This window comes from Brachyistius frenatus, unplaced genomic scaffold (genome assembly GCF_029030835.1).
Source record: "Brachyistius frenatus isolate BFR_SWC_R1_liver_20210118 unplaced genomic scaffold, ASM2903083v1 Contig_18, whole genome shotgun sequence".
In the NCBI taxonomy this organism is placed as follows: Eukaryota; Metazoa; Chordata; class Actinopteri; family Embiotocidae; genus Brachyistius; species Brachyistius frenatus.
In genome coordinates this window covers 4,138,908-4,160,204 of record NW_027210617.1, presented here as the reverse complement: position 1 = coordinate 4,160,204, position 21,297 = coordinate 4,138,908, and the positions used below count along the sequence as shown (strand labels likewise).

Here is a 21,297-nt window from a genome sequence, read left to right as displayed (position 1 = left end):
GTGTCTCAATGTTTATCTGTATGAGGTTTTTTTTTTTTTAATTCTTATTGGTTTGTTTAATCTGTGTTACAGAATTCTCCCAACAATATGGCAGGTATGAACAATCCTCCCGGCACTCCGCGGGACGACGGCGAGATGGCAGGCAACTTTTTAAACCCATTCCAAAGTGAAAGTGTGAGTGTCTCATCATACAACACACGTCAACAAGATCACATTAAATACACAAACTAAATATATTTGATACAACTATGATTCATCTGGTATGGATACTCACCTACAGGGAAAGAAATTTTAATCCTAAACACATTAGATAACTGTATGTGCCAAATAATAGACTTTGACTTTGGCTAAATAACAATAATTTGTCTAAATTCATCTGTTGCACAAAGCTGTCTAGTTCCTGACCATCTCAAGTAGGACTAATTAGCAAAGAACTCTTGGTAAATAAAGAGATTTTCCCAGCTAAAAACATGGCTGATAGAGTAACCATGCCAAACCAGTCAGCTCCTTTCATTCCAAAAAATCCAGGGACATGAACATTTTACTATCACAATTCGAGTGCGAAGAGTGTAGCAATACAAAAGTCGTCTGGTAGCATAACATCTTACCTTAGTGCAGATATGTAGCAGAGCTGAGATGTTGTCTGTGGCTTCCTCATGTAGTAGGAATCAATGTTTCTGCTAACTCATCAGTCAAGAGTCGGATATCTTCTTGTTTCAATTAACATTGTCTCACTGCGTTAGATTAAAAAGGTTACTGAGAAATGAAAATCTTTGATTTCTTATTAAGTTCACAATTTTTAAGCCATGTTTAGCTTCTTTTTTTTTTTTTTTAATGCAACATGTCAGCACATGGCTGGTATTGTTACCATGGAAACAGGGTTTAGATTTGAGTTAGCCTGTGGGTAGATTGGCAAACTTTTTAGGTTTAAAATAAGTCTTTATTTTATTGAAATTGTCTTGTTTCAGACTGACCTAAGAGCATACTGACGACTAGCCTGACTCTACGGAGCAGTCTAAAATGTTGACCCTGATCTATTTTGCACACGCTACCACAAAAGCTCCATGGTTTATAAAATCAGCCCCCATGCTTAGTCCTTTATGTCATACCCTGTGTTCCCAGCTTTACCTAACTCAAACACAGAAACAAAGCATGCACAGATGCAAGCATGGAAACAAAACACACACATGCTTTCTCTGATGCATGAAGAGATTGTCATGGAGTGATTAATGTGAGCCTGCACCGTCATTGTGATCTGAAATTCCCTAACATTTTCTCCTTGGGCTGGACTCTGCTCTGCTTGCTTGCTTGGTTTACTGACATAGACGAGGGTTAACTGTTATGTGTAATGTTTGCTGCAAAAAGGCTGGTGAACTGGACATGGCATTTAGTTGAGATAGTTGTATTGCTTTCATCTTAAACTGGGTAGTATAACAAGTTTGATATAGTATTGGCTTATCTTTTCTCCCCTCCCTCTCTTTTTTTTTTCTCTCTTTACAGTATTCACCCAACATGACGATGAGTGTGTGATTTTTTTTTTTTTTTTTTTTTTTTATCTTTTATTTTATTTTACTTTTTCATCTCCCTTTATCTCAATCTCCCTTTCCCATCCACCCCGGTGCGTCTTGCATTACCCTTTTCCCTCCCTTCCTCCCTCCTCCTCTTCCTCCTCCTCCTCCTCCTCCTCCTCTTCGTGGATGGTGTGTTGTGCCACACAGCCCCTGGGGATTCCCCTGGAAAGCAGGACTCCTCTCAAGGCCCCTCATCCCAACGCCTGTAAAATGGGCGTAAGAACATGAAACGGCCTCCAAGCAGCAGAGGTGGAGGGGATCACCTCTCCACTTCTGCCTCGTCTGCTGGGACTGCTCGGACAAGCGAGAGCCTGAACCTGCTGCAAGCCTGTCTCTCCCCAATCCAAAACCTGCCCTTGTGGGTGGCTTTCAGGGCCAATCAAGATGTCCCTCTGCATTCAGCTCTATCCCACCATCACCACACTGTTATATCACGCTGATCCTGAGTTATGACGGCACGCAGTAGTTGACTGACATGGGGCTGAATACCCTCATTCAAAAACTCCGCTCCTGTAGCAGGATTGATTACAACAAAAAAAATCAATGAGCTTATTATTTTAGGGCAAGAATGGTTTTCATTAAATGTTTGTAATTTTGTTGTTGTTGTTGATGATAATATTATTGTTCTAATTTTCACAATTGATATTATTCTACTAATGTAGTTATGATTTCCTGTTAAGGGCACATTTGATCTCTGCAGCAGCATCAACAATTACAGAATATGCACACACTCGAAAAATGCACAATGATTTTCTGTTTACATGATTTTAGGTTTTTTGTTGTTTGTCTTGTTTCCGTTGCAGTCAGACTCACGTCACATACCTCTCCTTTAAACTTCTTTTGAACTTGTAGCTTGCGTCTTTGCCACCTAAATGTTTTCCCTAAAGTTTTCAAGGAAGAGTAATTGGGGTAATTGGCTTTCTTTGCCTGATGAAGGGGTTTATATCTTAGATAAAATTAGCCATACAGTTAAAGCAGAGGCTCGCTCACATCATCGTTCTTTCCTGGTACAAAGTATCTGTCGTTGCACCTGAATGATCAGATGTCCATTTTCTTGTCTCTCGTCTTAATAAGCAACCTTTCTCACAACTGTCTGTGCTTTTACTCCCAGGAAATGGCTCTGATCACATCCTGAGATGATTGTCAGGACAGGTGCCATTTCTAATTCAGTAATAGACACGAGATTGAGGGCATTTTGCAAATCCTCTCGACTCTTCTATGGATTTGATCTTGTCTGTAAATACAACATATTTAGCTTGTATTGTGGCTGTTTTATTATTTGTTATTTACAAGTTGTCTGTGAATCCTGAAATGTGGTTTCTTCCCCATCATCACCTTATTTTGATTTCAACCTCATTGTGGACTCCCAAGTGGCACCGTTTCCCTCCCAGCATCTCCTTGAGAACTGGGAGAGATTGTGGGACCTCTGACACACTCATGAAGCGTGCTTTCTTGCTTTGAGTTTGGATTGAACTCACATCCTGTATGATTGACTTTCTTAATCCAAGCAAAACGGGCTAAATCACATCTCTCTGTGGAGTTCCCATCAACCAGTTCCCTCAGTGAGGCCCATATGTATAAGATAATGGATCTGGGCATCTGGGCGACTGATGATGGGAGCAGAGTGATGCACCTCGGGGCTCACAGACTTTGCGGTCTAAAGTCTAAAGATGAGGAACAATAATAGGAAACTTTTGTAATGAATATATTTCAATTTTGTGGATTGTTTTCAGCAGATTGATTTTATTTAAAATGTATTCAACTGAGAAAAAAATTAAAGCCCATAGACTCTGCACACAAAGAAAAGCATGGTTGCATATTACGCTATTTAATTAGTTTCTTTCTGTATGTTCTGTGCTCTTGGCCTGATCAACACTCACTGTCTCTGTTTCTCTCATGGCACCACGCTGCAGCACTCCCATCACAGCCGTGTTCAAACCAACAGCTAAACAACCATTGTAGCCTCTAAGGGTAATGTACTTATTAATTTCCTGATATCAATGTGAACAGATTGTACCCAGAATTCAACAGGGATATCTCCAGGATTCGGCTATCAGTGGCCTGGGAATCACCCTCTCCAGTGTTCCTTTCAATGTAGTGACACACACCTCCCGTCTTTCCTCCAATCCCACCCCAAACCTCACCCTTTAATTTCCTTTTTTGTAAATACTGTATAATGCATTTTGATATCATTGACATGTTTTGATATGTCAGTCACTACCAATGAATACAGCTGAAAGTAAATTATAAATAAAACTGTCCATGTTTTTTCATAGAGAAAGGATGCGCTGACTATTTGGCTTATGTGGCTAAATTGATAGAATACAGTAAATGTGGCTAAATGTATAGAATACAGTGACACACTTAATGCAGACTGTGTGCTAAAGACTTGTATGGTGGGGAGGATGGGACAAAGAGAGGACAGGACAGAGAGAAGCAAACGAGCTGTGGCGTCCTCACTCTGCCCTTGACTCTTTATGTTTCAGGCAAAAGTTATACTGTTGGTTTTGAAAAAAAGTCATTGTGTGAATAATTTTTTCCAAAGGGCATCTTCTCACAAATAAACATGTGACCTCATATTGCAGTTTTTAATATGAAGGATTTTTATCAATTTAAGAAAACTTTTAAAAAGGAAGAAATACTTAAGAAAACCTCATTTTAAATTAAGAACAGATCAAAAAAGTAATACTTATGGGGGAAAACTGTGCCCTTTGCTATTCGCTCCTGTAATAGCGTTGTATAGTTTGAAGCTCTCTCACTGATCCTCTCTCAGTCCTCTGTGTATATCGATCGTTGGCCATCTCTGTACTTCTATTGTGATGTATAATACTGTACCATTAGGAAGATTTGCTGGTCGGGTGGGGTGGTTATATTGAGTCGGGGAGGAGTGGGGATTCAAAGGAAGGAGATATAAGTGATTCTCCTGTACCATTTATGGTCCTCTCTGATGACACGGCAGTATTCGATATGAAGCAGTCTGTCTCTTGGGTTTGCTTTGTATTTCATGGTAGGATAGTTCAGAATCTTGTCTTAGGGACTTAGGTGTCTTGTGTAGGTAATAAAGATGTTCTTTGTATGTTTCTTTATATTGTAAAGTTTCTTTAGACTGAAAGAAAAACAGATAATTTGCTTATCAAAAAAGAAACAATGCACCAATAATAAATGTCATTTGATTTTTCCTTGTTGTTTGAATCTCTTCCTCTGAGCTCTCATTTCATTTTCAATCCCTATTTTATGCAGTACACATAGATGTTGTATACAGTGTAGAAACTGATACCAGACCTTTGTTCTAAATCTTTACAAAATACATTTCAGGGGACACATCCATTTTAAATGTGTAAGGTAAATAATAATAATAAATAATTGTCTATCTGCTATGTAGGATGACTAAAATTTTAAAATAAATTCTACCCTTCAATCCAATAAACCCACATTATCATTAAGGTGACAAGATTATGGCAAAGACACGTGAAGGGCAATATTTAATTTGAAATGATTTGCTGTATATGGTTAGAATGGAATGGAGTGCCATCGTTTTGTTTTATTTGCTCATTCATAATCACTGCTTTTTGGAGCTTTCCTGTGAACACACCTTTAAAAAAAAGATTAATTATTCATGTTTGATTAAGGCCACCTGGAATCGGTTTCATCCGTTTTGGTTTAGGTTAAAGGCGCGCAAATCTGCTTATTTTGCAAATACTCAAAATATGCAAGACGAACAAGAGAACTATTAACTAAGTCCTGCGAAATCCGCAGCAGCTAAATATTGGGGAAACCTGCTATTTTGTGAGTTAATGGCAATTGAAAGCTCTTTCATTCGGCTATGATTCTGCTTGCAGGTGTTTTTTAAATGAAGTAAAAGAACACATTTTTATGGGATGACAAACTAAAACCGCTGTCCTCTGGATGCACGAGGTCAAATATGAATATGCATCAACGTGTCCAATAGACTTGCAGGAGCTCAAGGTTAACAGGAAGCAGCTTGTCGGGACGAGTGGAGACCGCGGCGAAGTCAGTTTGCTGTTGAACACCGAACCAACACGCACGAGTCCCGCCGGTCTCCTGTTCCGACAGCAACCTGACTTCACCACCGCAAACTTGAGAGAAAAAAAAAAATCTTTTTTTTCTGAACCAAAACAAGGCTCTTCATCAGACATTATTAAGGTGAGCACACGTTCATTTTGATAAAAAAAATAAAATAAAAAAAAGCACTCGTTGCACGTGACATTCAGACTTCACGCGCACCGACACGTTGCAAAACGAGAAGAAAACATCCGCCTCGTGTTTACCAACAAGGAACCAGCCAGCTAGCTGGATTGCGGCTAATGCTAGCGCGCTGCCGTCAACTTCGCAGCTGTAAGCCTGCTAGCTGTCGTTAGCCTGCTAGCAGCGGGACAACTTGTCAGAAACTTCCTGAAACGTGTCTTAGCTTCGCTGTCGGTCGCACAACGGCTAGCAGGTACCGATCAGGTGAACTCACGTCACGTGTTTTGTTCATAACGACGATGAATCCACACAGCTGTGGACTGACGGCAGCTGTTGTGTTCGCATGTTAATGAGCTCACTGATTGTTAACGTCTCTGTAAGCAGCGGATGAATCCTAAAAAAACCCAACTATTTGTGGGTTGTTGTTTTTTTTTACGTGATTTAGATCTCCGGTTTTGGGGCTGCCCGTTCAAGAAGTAAGTGAAGGTACATAGTTTGTATATATATATATATAAGTTGTTTTCTGTCTTCTGTGTCACAGTGGCCCACTAATGACCGAGAAAGAAGAGACTATGGACGCTGCAGAGAGCCGCGATAATACGGCGAAGAAGAACGGACAAACCTCGTTGCTGGACAGCGGGGAGGACTTTGAGGTTTTAGATGAAGAGGACATCGACGACGACCCCCCTCCTCTTGAGGACGCCGGTGGTGGGAAGGTGAAGGACACGGAACAGTCGGAAAAGAAACACGCAGACGTGGATCCGGATCCAGTCGACGAGTGGCTGGATGTGTTAGGTATGCAACAGATGCACCCATAACATGTGAGCAGGTGCTCTGATCACATACAACAACACGGATGATCAAGTGTTGTAACTACAATGAATGTGACTGCTGTCTTGTCTCCAGGCAATGACCAGCTGAAGAAAAAAGTCCTGGAGGCCGGGGGAGGGCGAGACAGTCGGCCACAGAAAGGACAGAATGTGAAGATTCATCTGAAAACGTACCTGGCGGATGGGACACTTGTAGAGGAGCAGCGTGACCTCTCTTTCACTCTGGGAGACGGTGATGTTATACATGTAAATAAAACCAACCTGTTTTGTTACATCGGTTTTATTTGTCTTGTCAAGTGGCAAAAAAAATGTGAGTGAATGTTTCACATTCTGACGGCGGGTTATGCATAATTTGCTTCACGCCAATGACAGGATTTGGTGTTATATTGTACATTGCAGTAATTTACTGCAGAGACTTTTTTTTTTTTTTTTTTTCCCCCCCTTGTAGGCACTGGATCTCACAGTGCAGTTCATGGGAATGGGAGAGAAGGCACTCGTACAGACTGATGGAAAATACGCATACGGTGCCCGGGGAAGGTAGGGAAGTGTTTTAATCTAGCTGTTAAAAGCCATGTGAAATGTTCCTGTTATTTCGACATAAGCCAATCGTACAAAAGCTGCAATTTTCCACTTAAACCTTTTCATTGTATTGTTCAAAACAATATCTAAACTCCCTTTCTTCATGTTTCTATACTGGCTCATGGTATAATTGAAATTCGTTGTTTTGTAATCCATTGATTGAACTCCTGAACTTTACTTTGTTTCTTCCCCTTGCCAGTCTTGAACCGGAGGTTCCCCCAGATGCTGAGCTATCCCTTGAAGTGGAACTGCTGGAAGCTACTGACGCTCCAGACCTGGAGCTGCTGCCCCCTGCAGAAAAGATTGCCCTGGCAATTCACAAGAGAGAGAGGGGCAATGTCCATTATCAGCGTGGGGACTACGCGTTTGCTGTCAACTCGTATAGCATTGCCCTGCAGATAACAGAGTCTAGTTCTAAAGGTGAGAGGCATATCAGGGAGTTGATGAAAGGTTAATAAACCTTAATAGTGGGTTTTTTTTTTTTCTCTCTCTCTATAGATGCTTACTTTGATTTAGCATTTTTTTTTTTTAGGTTTTAGATTTACCTGCAAAACAATTGGAACCTTTTTTTTTTTTTCAAATGCATGGTTAAAACATTTCAATCTCACTTTTAGTCCTCCTTTAGAACCGGGTAAACCTCATTTTCTCAACTGATGTTCCATCATTGTAACGATCCACTGCGGTCCAGAATAATGAGTGAATATGAGTCAAAGTCAAATGTTCTCTTTGTCTGTGATCTTTTCACTAGCTTTGTGTGTGTGTGTGTGTTGTTATTATTGTTGTCGTCTCTTCTGTGGCAGTTGACATCAGCCCTGAGGAGGAGAATGAGCTGATGGATGTGAAAGTGAAGTGTCTAAACAACATGGCTGCCTCTCAGCTGAAACTGGACCACTATGATGCAGCACTCAAATCGTGCGTCTCAGCACTAGCAAACCAGCCAGACAACATAAAAGCACTTTTCCGTATGGGCAAGGTACACATTGCTCTAGTTCTTTCAGTTTCTCTCTCTTAGGTTGTGGCAGGTTCTCTTGTTAACAGTTCTGTACTCCGGCTTTAGGTACTGGCCTTGCAAGGTGAATACACAGAAGCCATTCAGACGTTGAGGAAGGCACTGAAGCTGGAACCAAGCAACAAGGTACTTTTGCCCTCATTAATATTGGGTCAAATACATTTTTTAGCATGGAGAAATAACAGTCTGTTCTTATAGCCAGTAGATGGTGCTGTAGGGTAAAATATCACCTCGTTTGTAGTGCAAGGTCAGTTGAGGTGCTGATTCATCATTTCAGAGGATCTGTTTTCATGTTGTTGCTGTAAATAGGTTTGCCCTGCACCCCAGCCATATCTAATGCCTGGGCACTGTTTCTGTTCTCCTACTTATACAACTGGCTATATGTGGTTCTTTGGCCATACAAGGCCAATTGACAGAATTTATCTAAAGTGTGTGGGCTTCTTGGATCAGCTGGAAGCTACAGCAGCATGATACTCATGCCCAGAACTCACCACTTCAGTCCCACACCCATCTGTCAAACTTCACATGGCCTGGACATGCCAATATATTCAGTGTAAATATAAATGCGCCATTACATTTTGTAATAGCTTAGGTGGATTGCTGAATTGATCGGTGAGTGTGTACTTTGGAATTTGAAGTATTTGAATATCTAATCCCATCATATCCATAGTGCAAAGATGTTTTAGAAGGTATGCAGTAAAACCCCCGAGCAGAGTACCATTTCATAGCGGTTATCTGTGTGTACGGTTACAGTAGTGTGTCTGAACAGATTTTTTTTTATTTGGAGCTAGACTTGTTGTTTTAATGCTAAAATGGATTTGTCTCAAAGCGCTTTAATAATGAACTCCTTAAAAAAACGAAATTTTCAAATAGAAAGAACACTGGGTGTTCTTCAGGGACAATGCACGGACGCTCTCATTATAATCAGAGGCGGTCCGAAACGGGCGCAGGCGTCATGAAGTGACAAAATGGCGCATTATCTTTCTTTTCTTCGAGAACTGACAGACACACTGTCTGCATTGTTTACACGGGTGTCAGCTCTTCACGCCCTCCATCTTAAACGTAAGTGGATGAGAAGATTTGTTTGTCTGTGGTTTGTTTACTTTTTGAAATGACATGCAGACTTGACAGTTCCAGTTTAGACAGCCTCAAACTGTCACACCACAGTATTTGGACTCGGATGCTGTCAGGGACAGGATGTTACATGTTTGTTTAGCCTACTTTACCCCCCACCCTCCGTGTTCCTGCGACACGGCAGGGTTGTGTCTTTTTGGGGGTAGTTTTTGTACGATTGTGGTGCTCTGCTCAAGCATTGTGCTTCAAGTGTATCCTCTTACTCTTGGCAATAGATGGGAAGAGACAAATCCTCAGGGTAGAGATTTGTACCGGCAGATACTCTTGACTCTACACTCCCCACAGATCTTAACAGTTAAACTGCACTTAAATATTACATCAATATTTAATAACCATTGCTGTAAACCATGCAATGGTGCACCATCAGCTTCTAAAGTCCTTTTTTACTAAGCATAAAAATTTTTTTTGTCTTTGAAGATATTGGTTTGCTCAGTCATTCATCAGCTTTAACAGCAGCGAAGTGACTCAAATCTGAGCCTGTGCTGGAACAATAACTGAACCCTTTATCCGGGAATAATTGTGTGGACATGTGGGCTAAATGACAGGCTAATTTTGTGACGCAAGTCTGTGATTTCTTGGTAAACAACAAAGAATGACAAATATTTTCTCCAGTACTTGTTTATGTGAAGTGTATAATCAATGATTGAACCATGTGGAAGACTGAGACGTTTTAGATCTCTGACATGTGATGCGATTCATTTTGCTTTCCAGACCACTTGGTGACTACTCGTGTCTGATGATTTAAGTGAATCCTGGCACGTTTCCATTACCAAGGAAATAAGACTTGTATTGTTATAAAACAGCAGGACTTTGTTTTCTACGTGCAAGTACCACTGCATTGTTAGACGAGAGAAATTTACCTGTGGACCGCAGCCTGTAACGTCCGTTTGTCTTGTCTCTCCTGTGTAGACGATCCACGCAGAGCTCTCCAAGCTGGTGAAGAAGCACTCTGAGCAGAGGGGAGCGGAGCAGGCCATGTATAAGAAGATGCTGGGTAACCCCTCCAGTAGTAGCGGCACACGGAAACACCGAGCCAAGTCTTCATGGGTGAGACGCTCGGAAGAAAAAGAGTGTGTTGTGAATTTGGGGCGAGAATAATGTCCACCATTAAATGATGTTCATGCACTTTCATTAGCTCTTTTGAATTGATATTTAATTTGTAATTCACTGGGAGAGTTTGTAATGTATGAATATTTGAAGTCAGATGAACATGCTGCTTTTGAGCTTTTCGACGTGTCATTCAAGCTATTTAAGATGCTCTTTCTGCTTCTTTCTCACCAGGGTCTTAGCTGGAAATGGCTTTTCGGTGCCACTGCAGTAGCCATCGGCGGCGTAGCTTTATCTGTTGTCATAGCTGCTAGGAATTGAGGCCAGACTTTAGTGATGGCCTGACCAGTCCTTTGCAGTGGGAGAGCTGAAAACAGAAGCACATCTGGCAGTGCCTTCTGACCTTTGGTCAAAGGGGGTGGAAATGTCAGTCGGTCAGTCACCTCTTCACTGTCACTCTCCTTTCTCTGCTATGTTTGAGAACTGTACGTGACAACTAATGAGTCTCCAATAACTGCATATGGGAAACGTGTTTTCATTATTTTAAATATGTAGGTTTAGGCATATCTGTCACATTGCCAGACACTGTTTTCCTTTGCTGCCATTGTTTTAGTTCGTGATAGTTAATGTCGGGAGCTGATTATTTGAGCATTCAAATGAAAAATAATTGATAACAGATTCAGATAGGACCTATTTAATTTTTTTTTTCCATTTTAAAAATAGCTATTGTGATGTGGTCTGATTGTTTTTCTATAGTTTTAAAGTGTCAGATTGTGCCGTTAAATTATTATTTATTATCCAAGAGGCAGGGTTTCACTTTGACACTGTACAGTATTTCTTGTTGACTGATGCTGTATTATTTAAGGTCCACATGATTGCGAGGCAGTTGGGTCATGTGCCATCTCTGTGACCCAGATTCTACTACTAAGTGACCAGAAAAATAGAAACGCCTGTACAGAGAAACACAATACAAGAGTCCTTCTATATATTCTACCTTACTTAAAATGTTCCGGTTTTCTTTAGTTGTTTGCATATTGAGTCCATTCCTTGCTGACGTTTGTGTTGGTGTTATTGTAAAAATGTTTCCTAAAATCATGCTCGCCTCGAGGAGAATGGAGGACCAAAAATGTCACAAGAAACCGCAGCCTCAAAAATTGACATGGAATTAAATCAAGACCATTCTGATCATCACTATCAGCAGCAACAAACACAGGTGGTATACAAATATACAAGACTGCTGTATTGGATTGAAGGTTAAAGCTGAGGGATGTTTAAAATTTTTGGTCACATGTATACATACATTAAATCATGCCAATGTAGATAAAATGTCCTTTATTGTCAATATGTTTTTTCAAATGATTCATTATTTGTTAAATGAGATGCAGTCAATGCAGTCACTACCTTTTATAACATAGAAGGTTTCTTAGTGGTGGGGCAGAAGGAGAGTTTGTTTTTATTACTCAATTTCAGTCAGCTATACCTCAGACCTGTGATGAAGACCAAATGTTGAAGGATCCCCCTTCAGGTACAATGATGGCTGTTCATTGCCTGCATTTTTTTTTTTTTTCACCGGTGAAGTTTTCCTTTATTGATGTTCCTTTAGGTGTTTATTTATCCTTTAGGTATTTATTCCATGGGTTTTGCTTATTGCTTTCTTGCATATGTGACCCCCACCAAAACTAGTGGCTTTTCTGGAGTAGATGGTAGGCAAATAAACCCAAACATTGCATAAATCTTTGACAAATGCTGACAAACTGAAGTGGCCACAAATGTTCCTGACATTCCCTGCATTTGTTAATTTTGTATTCATCGAAATAAAATGTGTCTACTATCAAACTACACTTTCCTTTGTGTATAGTTTCTGCCAATGTATCTCAGACACTGCTATCCAGTGACTTTAAAAGTAATTCCAGCTATGGACTTCATGGATTTCACGTGTTGTTCCAGGTCCACCAGGGATTGCAGACGCTCTGCTGCATTCATACCTTATAAAAATGGACTAGGGTGAAATGCTGCTAAGAAATCCACAGGGATATGTTTTATTAAAACCCCTGAAGTCATATTTGTAGTTTTCAACAGTCTTCTTGCTGAACCAGAAACCATCTCTTAAATATTCAGTATTTACATTTCCCTTATTTACAGCTGGACATTCCCAAGTTTTCTGGATATCCCCGAGCCCTGTGTGTGTGTGTGTGTCTGTGTGTGTGCGTTTGTATGTGTTTCCTCCAGACATTGACGTCTCGCTGACGTAATCAGATGACCTATCGTTTCCCTCTTCCTACGCATAACTGATGGGCAACGCTCCTTCCCACATGCTGCGAAGAATTTTTGTCACCCATTATTTATACAACATATAATGACAAAACAGAGTACATCTAACATAAATCAATTGTCAGATTCACCTGTTGTAAATGAGTTGTAACCTGAATAAAAAAAAAATTTAAAAGCCAACAACACTAAATATTTACAATACAACTGTATATTATAATAATGTTGCATTATCATTATTATCATTATGCGTGTGTGTGTATTTTATTTAATTTTTTTTTAAATGAAATGTATGACTAAATAGGGCACTGTTACTGCTCGGTGACTTCATCACCGGTGCGGGGTCATTGAATATTCATTGAAAAGCAACGGGACTTCACGGTTTACGACAGAGTGCGTCCGTGCGCGTGGTGGGAACGGTAGCAAGATGGCGGCGCTGAAGGAGGAGCAGTGCTACGGACTGTCCTGTGGAAGAGTGAGCAACGGCAGCAATGTCTCCGTCTTTCACGTTAAACTCACTGACAGCGCGCTGAGAGCGATTGAAGGCTACCAGAGCGTCAAGGTAAGCGGCCCCGTTTTCACCCCACCGCTACGGTGACGTTTTTTTTGTGTTTTTTTTTTTTTTTTTGTGTCGGGTTTTGAAGTGCGTCCTGGCGGCGGTGACAGGACTGCACACGGTGAGGTCAGTCCGCCTTCATGCTGCGATACACAGCCACGGCAGGCAGGCGAGTTTTCTCTCTTTCTTTTTTTTTTTTTTTTTTTTTAGTGAGGAGGGAGGGAGGGGGGGTTTGAGAAAGTGTGTAGTTCAGCGGCCACCACCTCTCGGACCGGACCAGGCTGCCCGGAGGTCGGGTGTTGTAGCTCGGACCCGGACTCGCCGCTTCACTCGGACATTTATCGTCGGTTGTCATTTCATTGTGTTGTGTTAGTTTCAGTCGGCGCAACAGTTTTAACTTGGTGTTGGTAAACTTGCCTTTTCCCCCAAAAAAACAACCTACATTTTTTTTTATTTTATTTGTATTTTTTTATATATATATATATATATAACTGAAAACACGGAGCGACTTGTGTGGACAGATGTTTCCAGAAAAGTTTGTCAAGCTGTCAGTTTTTCTTGGGCAACGCTCGCTAGCTAAACTAGCCAGCAACTAACTGCCCACACATAATGGTAACAGCCACCATTGGACACACAAACCTCGTCTTCTCTCTGACTAGACTGGGTTTTTGTCTTCTTTTTTTTTTTTTTTTAAGTTGTTAGCTCACCGAAACCCTTCCCTTAGTTCAAGTGTCTCATGACAAAACGGTGAATAATGTCGAAAAGTACCCTGTGTTCATACGAAGAGAGAGAGATGGCCATTTCTTTTTTCCCCCCCTCACTGCCAGTAAAGACTCATGCTCACTTTTAACAGCGTTTAAAATTGAGTCTTGAGTCATTAAAAGACGTTTCTCTATGTCAGTAGTGGTTTTAAAAAAAAATAAGAGGCAGATTTTCAGGGTCTGATCTCTGAAGCGGCTCCCCGGCTTGCCCTCTTTGCTTTCGGCTTCTTCTCATGTCGAGCTTTAAGTCTGGTGGTGGCCAGCTAACATTTCAGCTTCTATAAATATTTGACAGGGAAGAAAAGAAAAAAAAAAACAACAACAAAAAAACCTGGCGGGCCAGGAGGAAAGGAAAGAGGGCCTTTATCTCCAGCTTCTGTGTCTTGCCTACAGCAGGACTGCAGCTGATAAGCCAAGAACAATAAAACCGTGATAGGTAAATTGGGTGTCTTGTTAGTTGTAGGAAGAGTGTCGCTTAAACAAATGGAGGGAACTGTCATAATAGGGAAATCAATCAACTCTTTCCGACGTTGTCATTGTTGCCACAGTAGTTACGTTGGCAACGAATCTAATGTCATAAAGTTTTTATGAGGACTTTTCCAGGGTTTTCTCTGGTTTCTGGAAGGTTTGCTTTGCTGTGGTAGTGACGGTGGGCAAGTTATTGTACTAAAAACTATACATTTTCACCAGAATTTGGACTTGTTTCATTGCAATATGTATTTGAAGTTTTTGCGGTGTGTCCGTGGAAATAATAATTATCAAACGTTGGTGAGACGACGTTTATAGTGAAGCTATAGTGGCTTAGGTACTGTTAAAAAAATTAAAATAAAAGACATTTGGGTGCTGCACCTAAGTGTTATAATAGTAGGGGTAACCCTGCTTATGTTATTTAGAGATGTACATCTTTCTCATTTTTTTTTTTTTTGGTCTGCACTATTTTTGCAATGAAGCATTTCTTTAAGCTTTTTTTTTTTTTTTTTACTTTTTGGCCATTAGCCAAAATTTACCCATGCTTTGAAAATGTACCGTACCCATCAATCCGTACCTCCTACCAAATTAGATTTCCTGAGCTCAAAGTTTAACAGGCATTGTCCGCTTCCAGGACTAACGTCGGGTAACATTTGGATTCTCAATTTGACAGAAAGGGTTAAGAGCAGTAGGACAACAGAAGCATGTGCTGCCTCTCGGTTTAGGGATGCTGCAGCCGAGTCAGCGCAATCATCCGAATCACGGTTTGGCTTTTTATGTGGTGGGATCTCTCCGAACAGTTCAGGAGATCTCAGCTTGTGTTACTTTTGGATTTGAATTGCTTTTTTTTTTTTTTTTACTAGAGTCGAACAAGCAGAGCAAAAGGCAAATGAGCAGCTTCTCATGGCGAAGGACGATGAGCGTACATCCAGCCACCCCTTCGACACGCAGTAATCATGCATCATTGTGCAGGTGCATGTTTATATCTGTTCCTTTGTATGCGTGTATATGTTGCATTTACACGATCAGGCCACATCATTAAAGCCAATGACAGGGGAAGTGAATAACATTGATTATCCCATTACGGTGTCACCTGTCAAGAGGTGGGATATATTAGGCAGCAGGTGGAAAGTCACTTCTTGAAGTTGGTGTCCTGGAAGCAGTAAAAAAAACAAAAACGGGCAAGCGTGAGGTTCTGAGCAACTCTGCCAAGTGCCTAATTGTGACGGTTCGATGACTGGGTCAGAGCATCTCCAAAACGGCGGGTCTCGTGGGGTGATCCCGTGGCACTCGAGGCTCATTCATGCACATGGGGAGTGATGGCTCACCCAGGCTGCCCTCGTCCGAAAGCGCCTGAAATGGACACGTAATGACAAAACTGAACCACAGAGCAGTGGAAGGAGGTGGCCTGGGCTGACGAATCACGTTTGTTTTTAATATCATGTGGATGGCTGCGTGTGTGCGCGTCATGAACCCGCAGAAGAGAGTGGCAGCGTCTGAGAAGAAGGCATGCCGGCACGGCCATTATGGTGCGCTGGGCAACGATCTGCTGCTAAAAGATGGTTCTGGCATTAATGTGGATGTTACTTCGACACATACCACCTACCTAAACACTGTTGCAGCCCACGTTCACGCCTTCTGGGAAATGCTACTCCTTGATGGCAATTTCCTTGTTTGCGAAGGGTTTTAGGAACATGATCAAGAGTTGGAGATGTTGACTTGACCTCCAAATTTCCAGCACCCGATGAGGCCACTTTTACATTTTACAGGACTTAAAGAATCCGCTGCTAATGTCTTGGCGCCCGATACCACAGAACACCTTCGGAGGCGTCGAGGAGTCCGAGACCTCGACGGGCCTCATAAAAGAGCTAACTTTTATGAGGCCCACCGAGGTCTTGGACACAATATTGGGCCGGTGGTTTTAATGTGGCTGATCGGTCTGTAGACACAAGAGTTTACTGAATCAGCTGCACAGACGAGAGTTTTGTTAGCGTTTAAAAATAGCGATTAAAGCCCAACAGTGTCACCAATGAGCGGTACAAATATATTTGGCCTCTTGGCTAACACAGACTACTTTTCTAGAAACATCAGTAGACAAAAGATATCTTCCTACTTTTACGCAGCAAAAAACTGTGGTCATATTTTTACATGTCAGACTGACATTCAGTTTGAGCTTTGAGCTTCTTGTTTGACTGTTACAGTTCATGAAAGATAGGGGATATCTTCTTTAATCGAAATTTAAAAATAAACAAATTGGATCATCTACAAGGCTCAAGCTTCGTGCGGTTTTCTCTCATTTTCAAAGTTGACATCGGCTTCAGAACAGAAACTTCTGTGCTTTGATGGCACAAGTTAATTCGTTTGTTATTGTCACATTAACCATTAGGTTGGAATTTCATTCTTCAATAAATGAAGGGCTAATTATTATCATCCAAATCATCACCCCAGGCTTGAGCTTTAATTGCTTTCAGTGTGGCTCGGGTATTTTTTTTTTTTTTTTCAGGGGAGTTGAGTTAATAATTTGATCACTGGTTTGCACCCGGCTGCCGGGGGTGAGCTGGAAAAGTAAAAGAGGTAAATGCTTAATTGTGTCACAGTAAAATCACTACATGCGTCCACAGTGTGGGAGGACAAGACATTTTTATGGGGCTTATTGATCTCTTTCCTTTGGAAGCGAATCAAATGTGAAATGTAGGCCCAGTTGCAGAGCTTATTCACTTTCTGGGTGTTTTTGTTGCGTCTCTGCAAGAAGATTGTGCAACAATGATCAAGGAGCAATGGTTCAGCGTATTGGCGGCTTCCTGTATGATACGTGACTGTCAGCTGGGTTCCTCTGTTGGGACATCTGAGGACAAAGTGAACTGGAGCTCCTGCTGCGGGACTGGCAGCCCAGAGACTCACTTTTTTTTCTTTTTTTACCAGCTGTGACATAAGCAAGGAAATGAGTAAGGCTACCGAGCTCCCTAAAGTTGAAGGTTATGGAGAGTATAGATAAATAAAATTCTTAATTATGTCTCTGGGTGACTGCTGTCACACAATTGGTAAAACACTGTTTGAGTTGTTTGGTTCAGTAGCACACAGGAATTTGAATAGTCTTTCTCATAAAAGACCCAGCTGTCTCGAAATTCTTAAAATACAGAACACAAAAATTTAAGCTTCAGAATCAAACTAAAATATCAAGCTTGTTTCAAGTATAAATGGAATATTCATAGGCGGTACCGGGAAGCTTGCATGTGAACTCACAATAAATGGCACTGCCTGTCCTCATGTTGTGTTCCGGTCTGAAAAATGCATTTATTTCATCTAGTTGTCATAATGCTTTATTATATTCTCCATGTAGCTCATAAGGACACAAAATAAACACCACAGTTGCCATTTTGCACCACTGTTTAATAGATTGAGGGATTACAAAATACACGTCATAGCTTTACTTTGACTTGAAGTCATATGTTGTAAATGGCACACTATTATTTTTGTCTGGTATTTACTACAGTAAAAGCAATCTATGAATAATATTTATAAATAAATAAATTAAAATGTTTAGCTTAATGAGGCCTTCAAAACTACCAGTTCCAAATAGTAAGAGGGGAATATGATGCCAGAAAGATCTAACGCAACATAAGTCGGCAAATACATATTGTAGTAGTCATAGGTTGCATCTTTTGACTTGTGGTGAGGTAACAGATTATAAGCAGAGTACAATCTTTTTTTTTAGTGGAGCCCGTCTCGTGATTCACACTTTACTCTGCGTTTCATTCCTTCAAGATGTAACCTTAAATCCAGCTTCTTTTTTTTTAAATGCCAGATCCAGCTAAACAAGGCAACAGTAAAAATATTATGATTGTGACTGTAATATTTTAATGTCAGACTAGGCTATTGTTGAATTGCTCCAAAGTGTTGTCAGGAAACTCATTAGTGTTTGTATGTACAATATATGAAATACTTAGATTAGGTTGCTGGCACTGGACTGAGTCTTTGCAATGAGGAGATCCTTTTTACGAGCTTTTTTTGCCTCGTCACTACAGATAAGTGTGATCCACTGAGCTTTGTCACCAGGTCAACAACTTTTGATCACGAGAATCTGTCTGTTTTGATGGCTGAAACTCCCTCTCCGTATTCCTGTATCTAAAAGCGTTTGAGTTGCTTTTTTTTAGCAAAGCCTGCCGGTCAAAGAGTTTCTCTGCAGATGTCGACCAGTCCTCACTTAAAGTACTTGTGGTGGCGAGCTACAGCCTCGGCCATCTATCCCCCATCTCAACCCCTACAGGAACGGTATGGGAAGTAATGGAGACAGGGTGGAGATTTTGTTGCTCGACACTGGTTGGCCTGTGCCAGCACTTTTGGTTATTTAAGGAACGCTTACTCCCCAGTTTCAGCAGATCACAGGACACTGCAAGAGATGACCATAACCACTAAAGTCAAATATGACTCCAAATGTCATGATGTGCCCCTGTCCTGTGGCAGGGTTACCACAAGTGACCATGACGACCTGGTGCCACAGCACCCGGAGCAGACTGCCTGACTTATTACGTCTCTTTCAAGCTATCAGTCAGTGCATAGGTCATGGTTTGGTCTTTGGTCAACGAACGCGCTGTGTTTGTGATTTTTTTTTTTTTTTTTTAAACGACAAGAAAAAAAGTTTTAATCAATATTAGAGCAACCTAACGCTACAGGTGTAAGTGTACAATTCTGAGTTTCATTTCATTTCTATGTTGCCTTCACTTTAAGAATGTCACATGACTCAGTGGGTTGTAGTCATAATGAATCAGTGCCCAGACTTAACACCTGAAAGATTGCTGCATCAATTCAGAAAAACCTGAATTAGGCCAAACCTTGAAGGATTCTCTGCTAACTCAGTGCAGGCTTTTCCATATTTGAAAAGACTGATTATAAAAGGAGATTCCTCTCTTTATTTAAAAAAATAAATAATGCGATCTATCCTTGTGTGCCTCTCTTCCTCTGAGACAGAGCGGTGTTTATTCTTGTCAGTCTTGTCGGGCCAGCGATGTGTTAGTTGGACTAAGAAAACAGCAATATGCATAGAGTTTAGACCCCCCAAAAGATGCTTTCTAAAATAATGCCATGAATCTTTTGCGGTAATTGGCATGTGCTGCACAAGGTGGTATTGCTTGGTGATAAACTCTCAAACCCCTAAAGTGCCAAAAATCGTACTCTACAGTATATCTGCACTCGCGTCTCCAACCACCTTTAGTTATATAATTTGAAAAGTTCCTTCCGCCTTTAAATATTCAGGGAGCAGCACTAACGTAATGAACCAGAAATGCCACTTACCCGCTGTGGGAGTTTCCCTTACTGTTCTTCTTCACCTGAAGACACTATTTTTATGCTACTGTAACATAAGAATTTCCTGAGGGCTTAAGAATTTTAAAAGGCTCTGGACAAAAATGTTAAAAAAAAAAAATTGTTTTCAAACTGATTGGCCTTTTTTTAATGCACTTTTTGAGCCCGCTATGAATTGCTGGCTGCCGAGTCATCACTTTCACGTGATTTTTGTCAACAGAAGACGACCGTTGTTTGAAGAACGTTTATATGGCTCTCTAAAGATTTTAGTTTTATAATTGGCGGGGAAAGAATTTGCTCACTTCACTTTTCTGATAAGAAGCATGTTCTTTGGTTATCATCTTTGGGATGAGAGCTGTTGTTTGCTCTGCATGTTTAATGCCCAGTCTACTTCATCTGGTGAGAAAGCTCATCATCGATTGTTGATCTGTGGAGGGGACCCTCTGCTTGGTGCTTTGCTTGCAAATGACTGTGCATGGCTGTAGATATACTAGCTTTACTTAGCGGAGTGCGCACGGCACCTCGTTGTTGTTTATTTATTTCGGAGGACTTCCACACAGAACTATAGCCGTAGTGGTCTTTGCATCTTTCTCCTGTGAAAGGACATCCTCAGGCCTGATGTAGCAGAAATAATAATGTGTCACTCATTTTCAACCAGTGTAGCCAATCATATCAAACAGTTGTTGGTAAATCTGTATTTGTACGTTGCGAGAGGACAGACCATAAAATGGGGATTTATTAAATGATCACCTGAGTACGTGACCAGTACTACAGAAGTTTTCTGTCAAATTATATTTGTGTTGGTGTTTCAGTATAAATAGATGACTCTTTTTTTATTTTTATTTCTTTCTTTTTTTTTTTTTCTTTTTTTTAAATGTGATCGTTGATAGTGTAGTGTGCAGCATGTGACACAAAACTGTCAGGCCACTACAAGTACTTATCCTTCCCCTACAACAAAGAAGTAGTAGTTGCATGAGACACTAATGCTTCCGTTTCACGCACGAGATCAAAAGTGGCTCGGCATTCATCAGATGGAAAACACTAAAAGCTTCAAAGGGCTTTGCTCTAGGGGTGAAGAGCAAGTTACAATAAATACACTAACAAGTGGGGCCCAATTAAGCTTCTGTGCCAGTGTGTTACTTCAAACACTCGTCTGTCGCGGCTATTTTAAAGAGGTAGACGTGTGCGCAACGTTGTACACGCGGGACACACTCGACAATAATGCACGCACACGGAGTATTCAGAGTCAGGACACTCGGTTCCAATTCGGCCTCACAAAGTGCTCTTTCCACTCGTGAAATCCTAGACAGGTGGAACATCTCATCAGTGTCGCTGATGCAACTAAACACCTGACAATTTGGGTGACCAGGGCCGTACCCATAGGGATTTAGACATGGCTATTCCCGTGCACATTTATTACAAAACAAAGACTTCAGCAGTGCAGCCTGAGAGACAGTAAGAGTAAGAGTAATCCCTCTGTGTGTGTGTGTGTGTGTGTGTGTGTGTGTGTGTGAGGATATAATTTAACCTATAATTTAACTATTAGTTGAGTGATAATTTTCAACAA

General features: G+C 40.9%; 3 protein-coding genes across 5 annotated transcripts in view; all 3 read left to right on the top strand.

Annotated features, from left to right (window-relative positions):
- Positions 1-4,749, top strand: part of ssbp4 (single stranded DNA binding protein 4) — an 85,702-nt gene extending 80,953 nt beyond the window's left edge. Inside the window, exons 16-17 of one of the 2 annotated variants that reach the window (XM_069694980.1) lie at positions 73-174; positions 1,719-4,749. In XM_069694980.1, the coding sequence (XP_069551081.1) occupies positions 73-174; positions 1,719-1,799 (183 nt within the window). In that variant the 3' untranslated portion in view covers positions 1,800-4,749. Of the gene's footprint in view, positions 1-72; positions 175-1,500; positions 1,688-1,718 lie in introns of those variants that run through there. The other variant, XM_069694979.1, reaches the window with a different exon arrangement.
- Positions 4,750-5,782: 1,033 nt separating this feature from the next.
- fkbp8 (FKBP prolyl isomerase 8) lies at positions 5,783-12,215 on the top strand. 2 transcript variants are annotated; one of them, XM_069694977.1, is made up of 9 exons: positions 5,783-6,030; positions 6,319-6,572; positions 6,684-6,853; positions 7,056-7,144; positions 7,386-7,606; positions 7,987-8,159; positions 8,244-8,321; positions 10,239-10,376; positions 10,611-12,215. In XM_069694977.1, exons 2-9 carry the CDS (start codon positions 6,329-6,331, stop codon positions 10,695-10,697), a joined length of 1,200 nt encoding a protein of 399 aa, XP_069551078.1. In that variant the 5' UTR covers positions 5,783-6,030; positions 6,319-6,328; the 3' UTR covers positions 10,698-12,215. The 2 variants fall into 2 exon arrangements, with proteins under 2 accessions (XP_069551078.1, XP_069551077.1); XM_069694976.1 differs by having other exon boundaries at positions 5,783-6,041.
- An 818-nt stretch (positions 12,216-13,033) lies between these two features.
- The window catches only part of ell (elongation factor RNA polymerase II), a 35,993-nt gene continuing 27,729 nt past the window's right edge, over positions 13,034-21,297 (top strand). Inside the window, exon 1 of the mRNA XM_069694978.1 lies at positions 13,034-13,206. Coding sequence (XP_069551079.1) covers positions 13,072-13,206 — 135 coding nt within the window. The 5' untranslated portion in view covers positions 13,034-13,071. The remainder of the gene's footprint in view (positions 13,207-21,297) is intronic.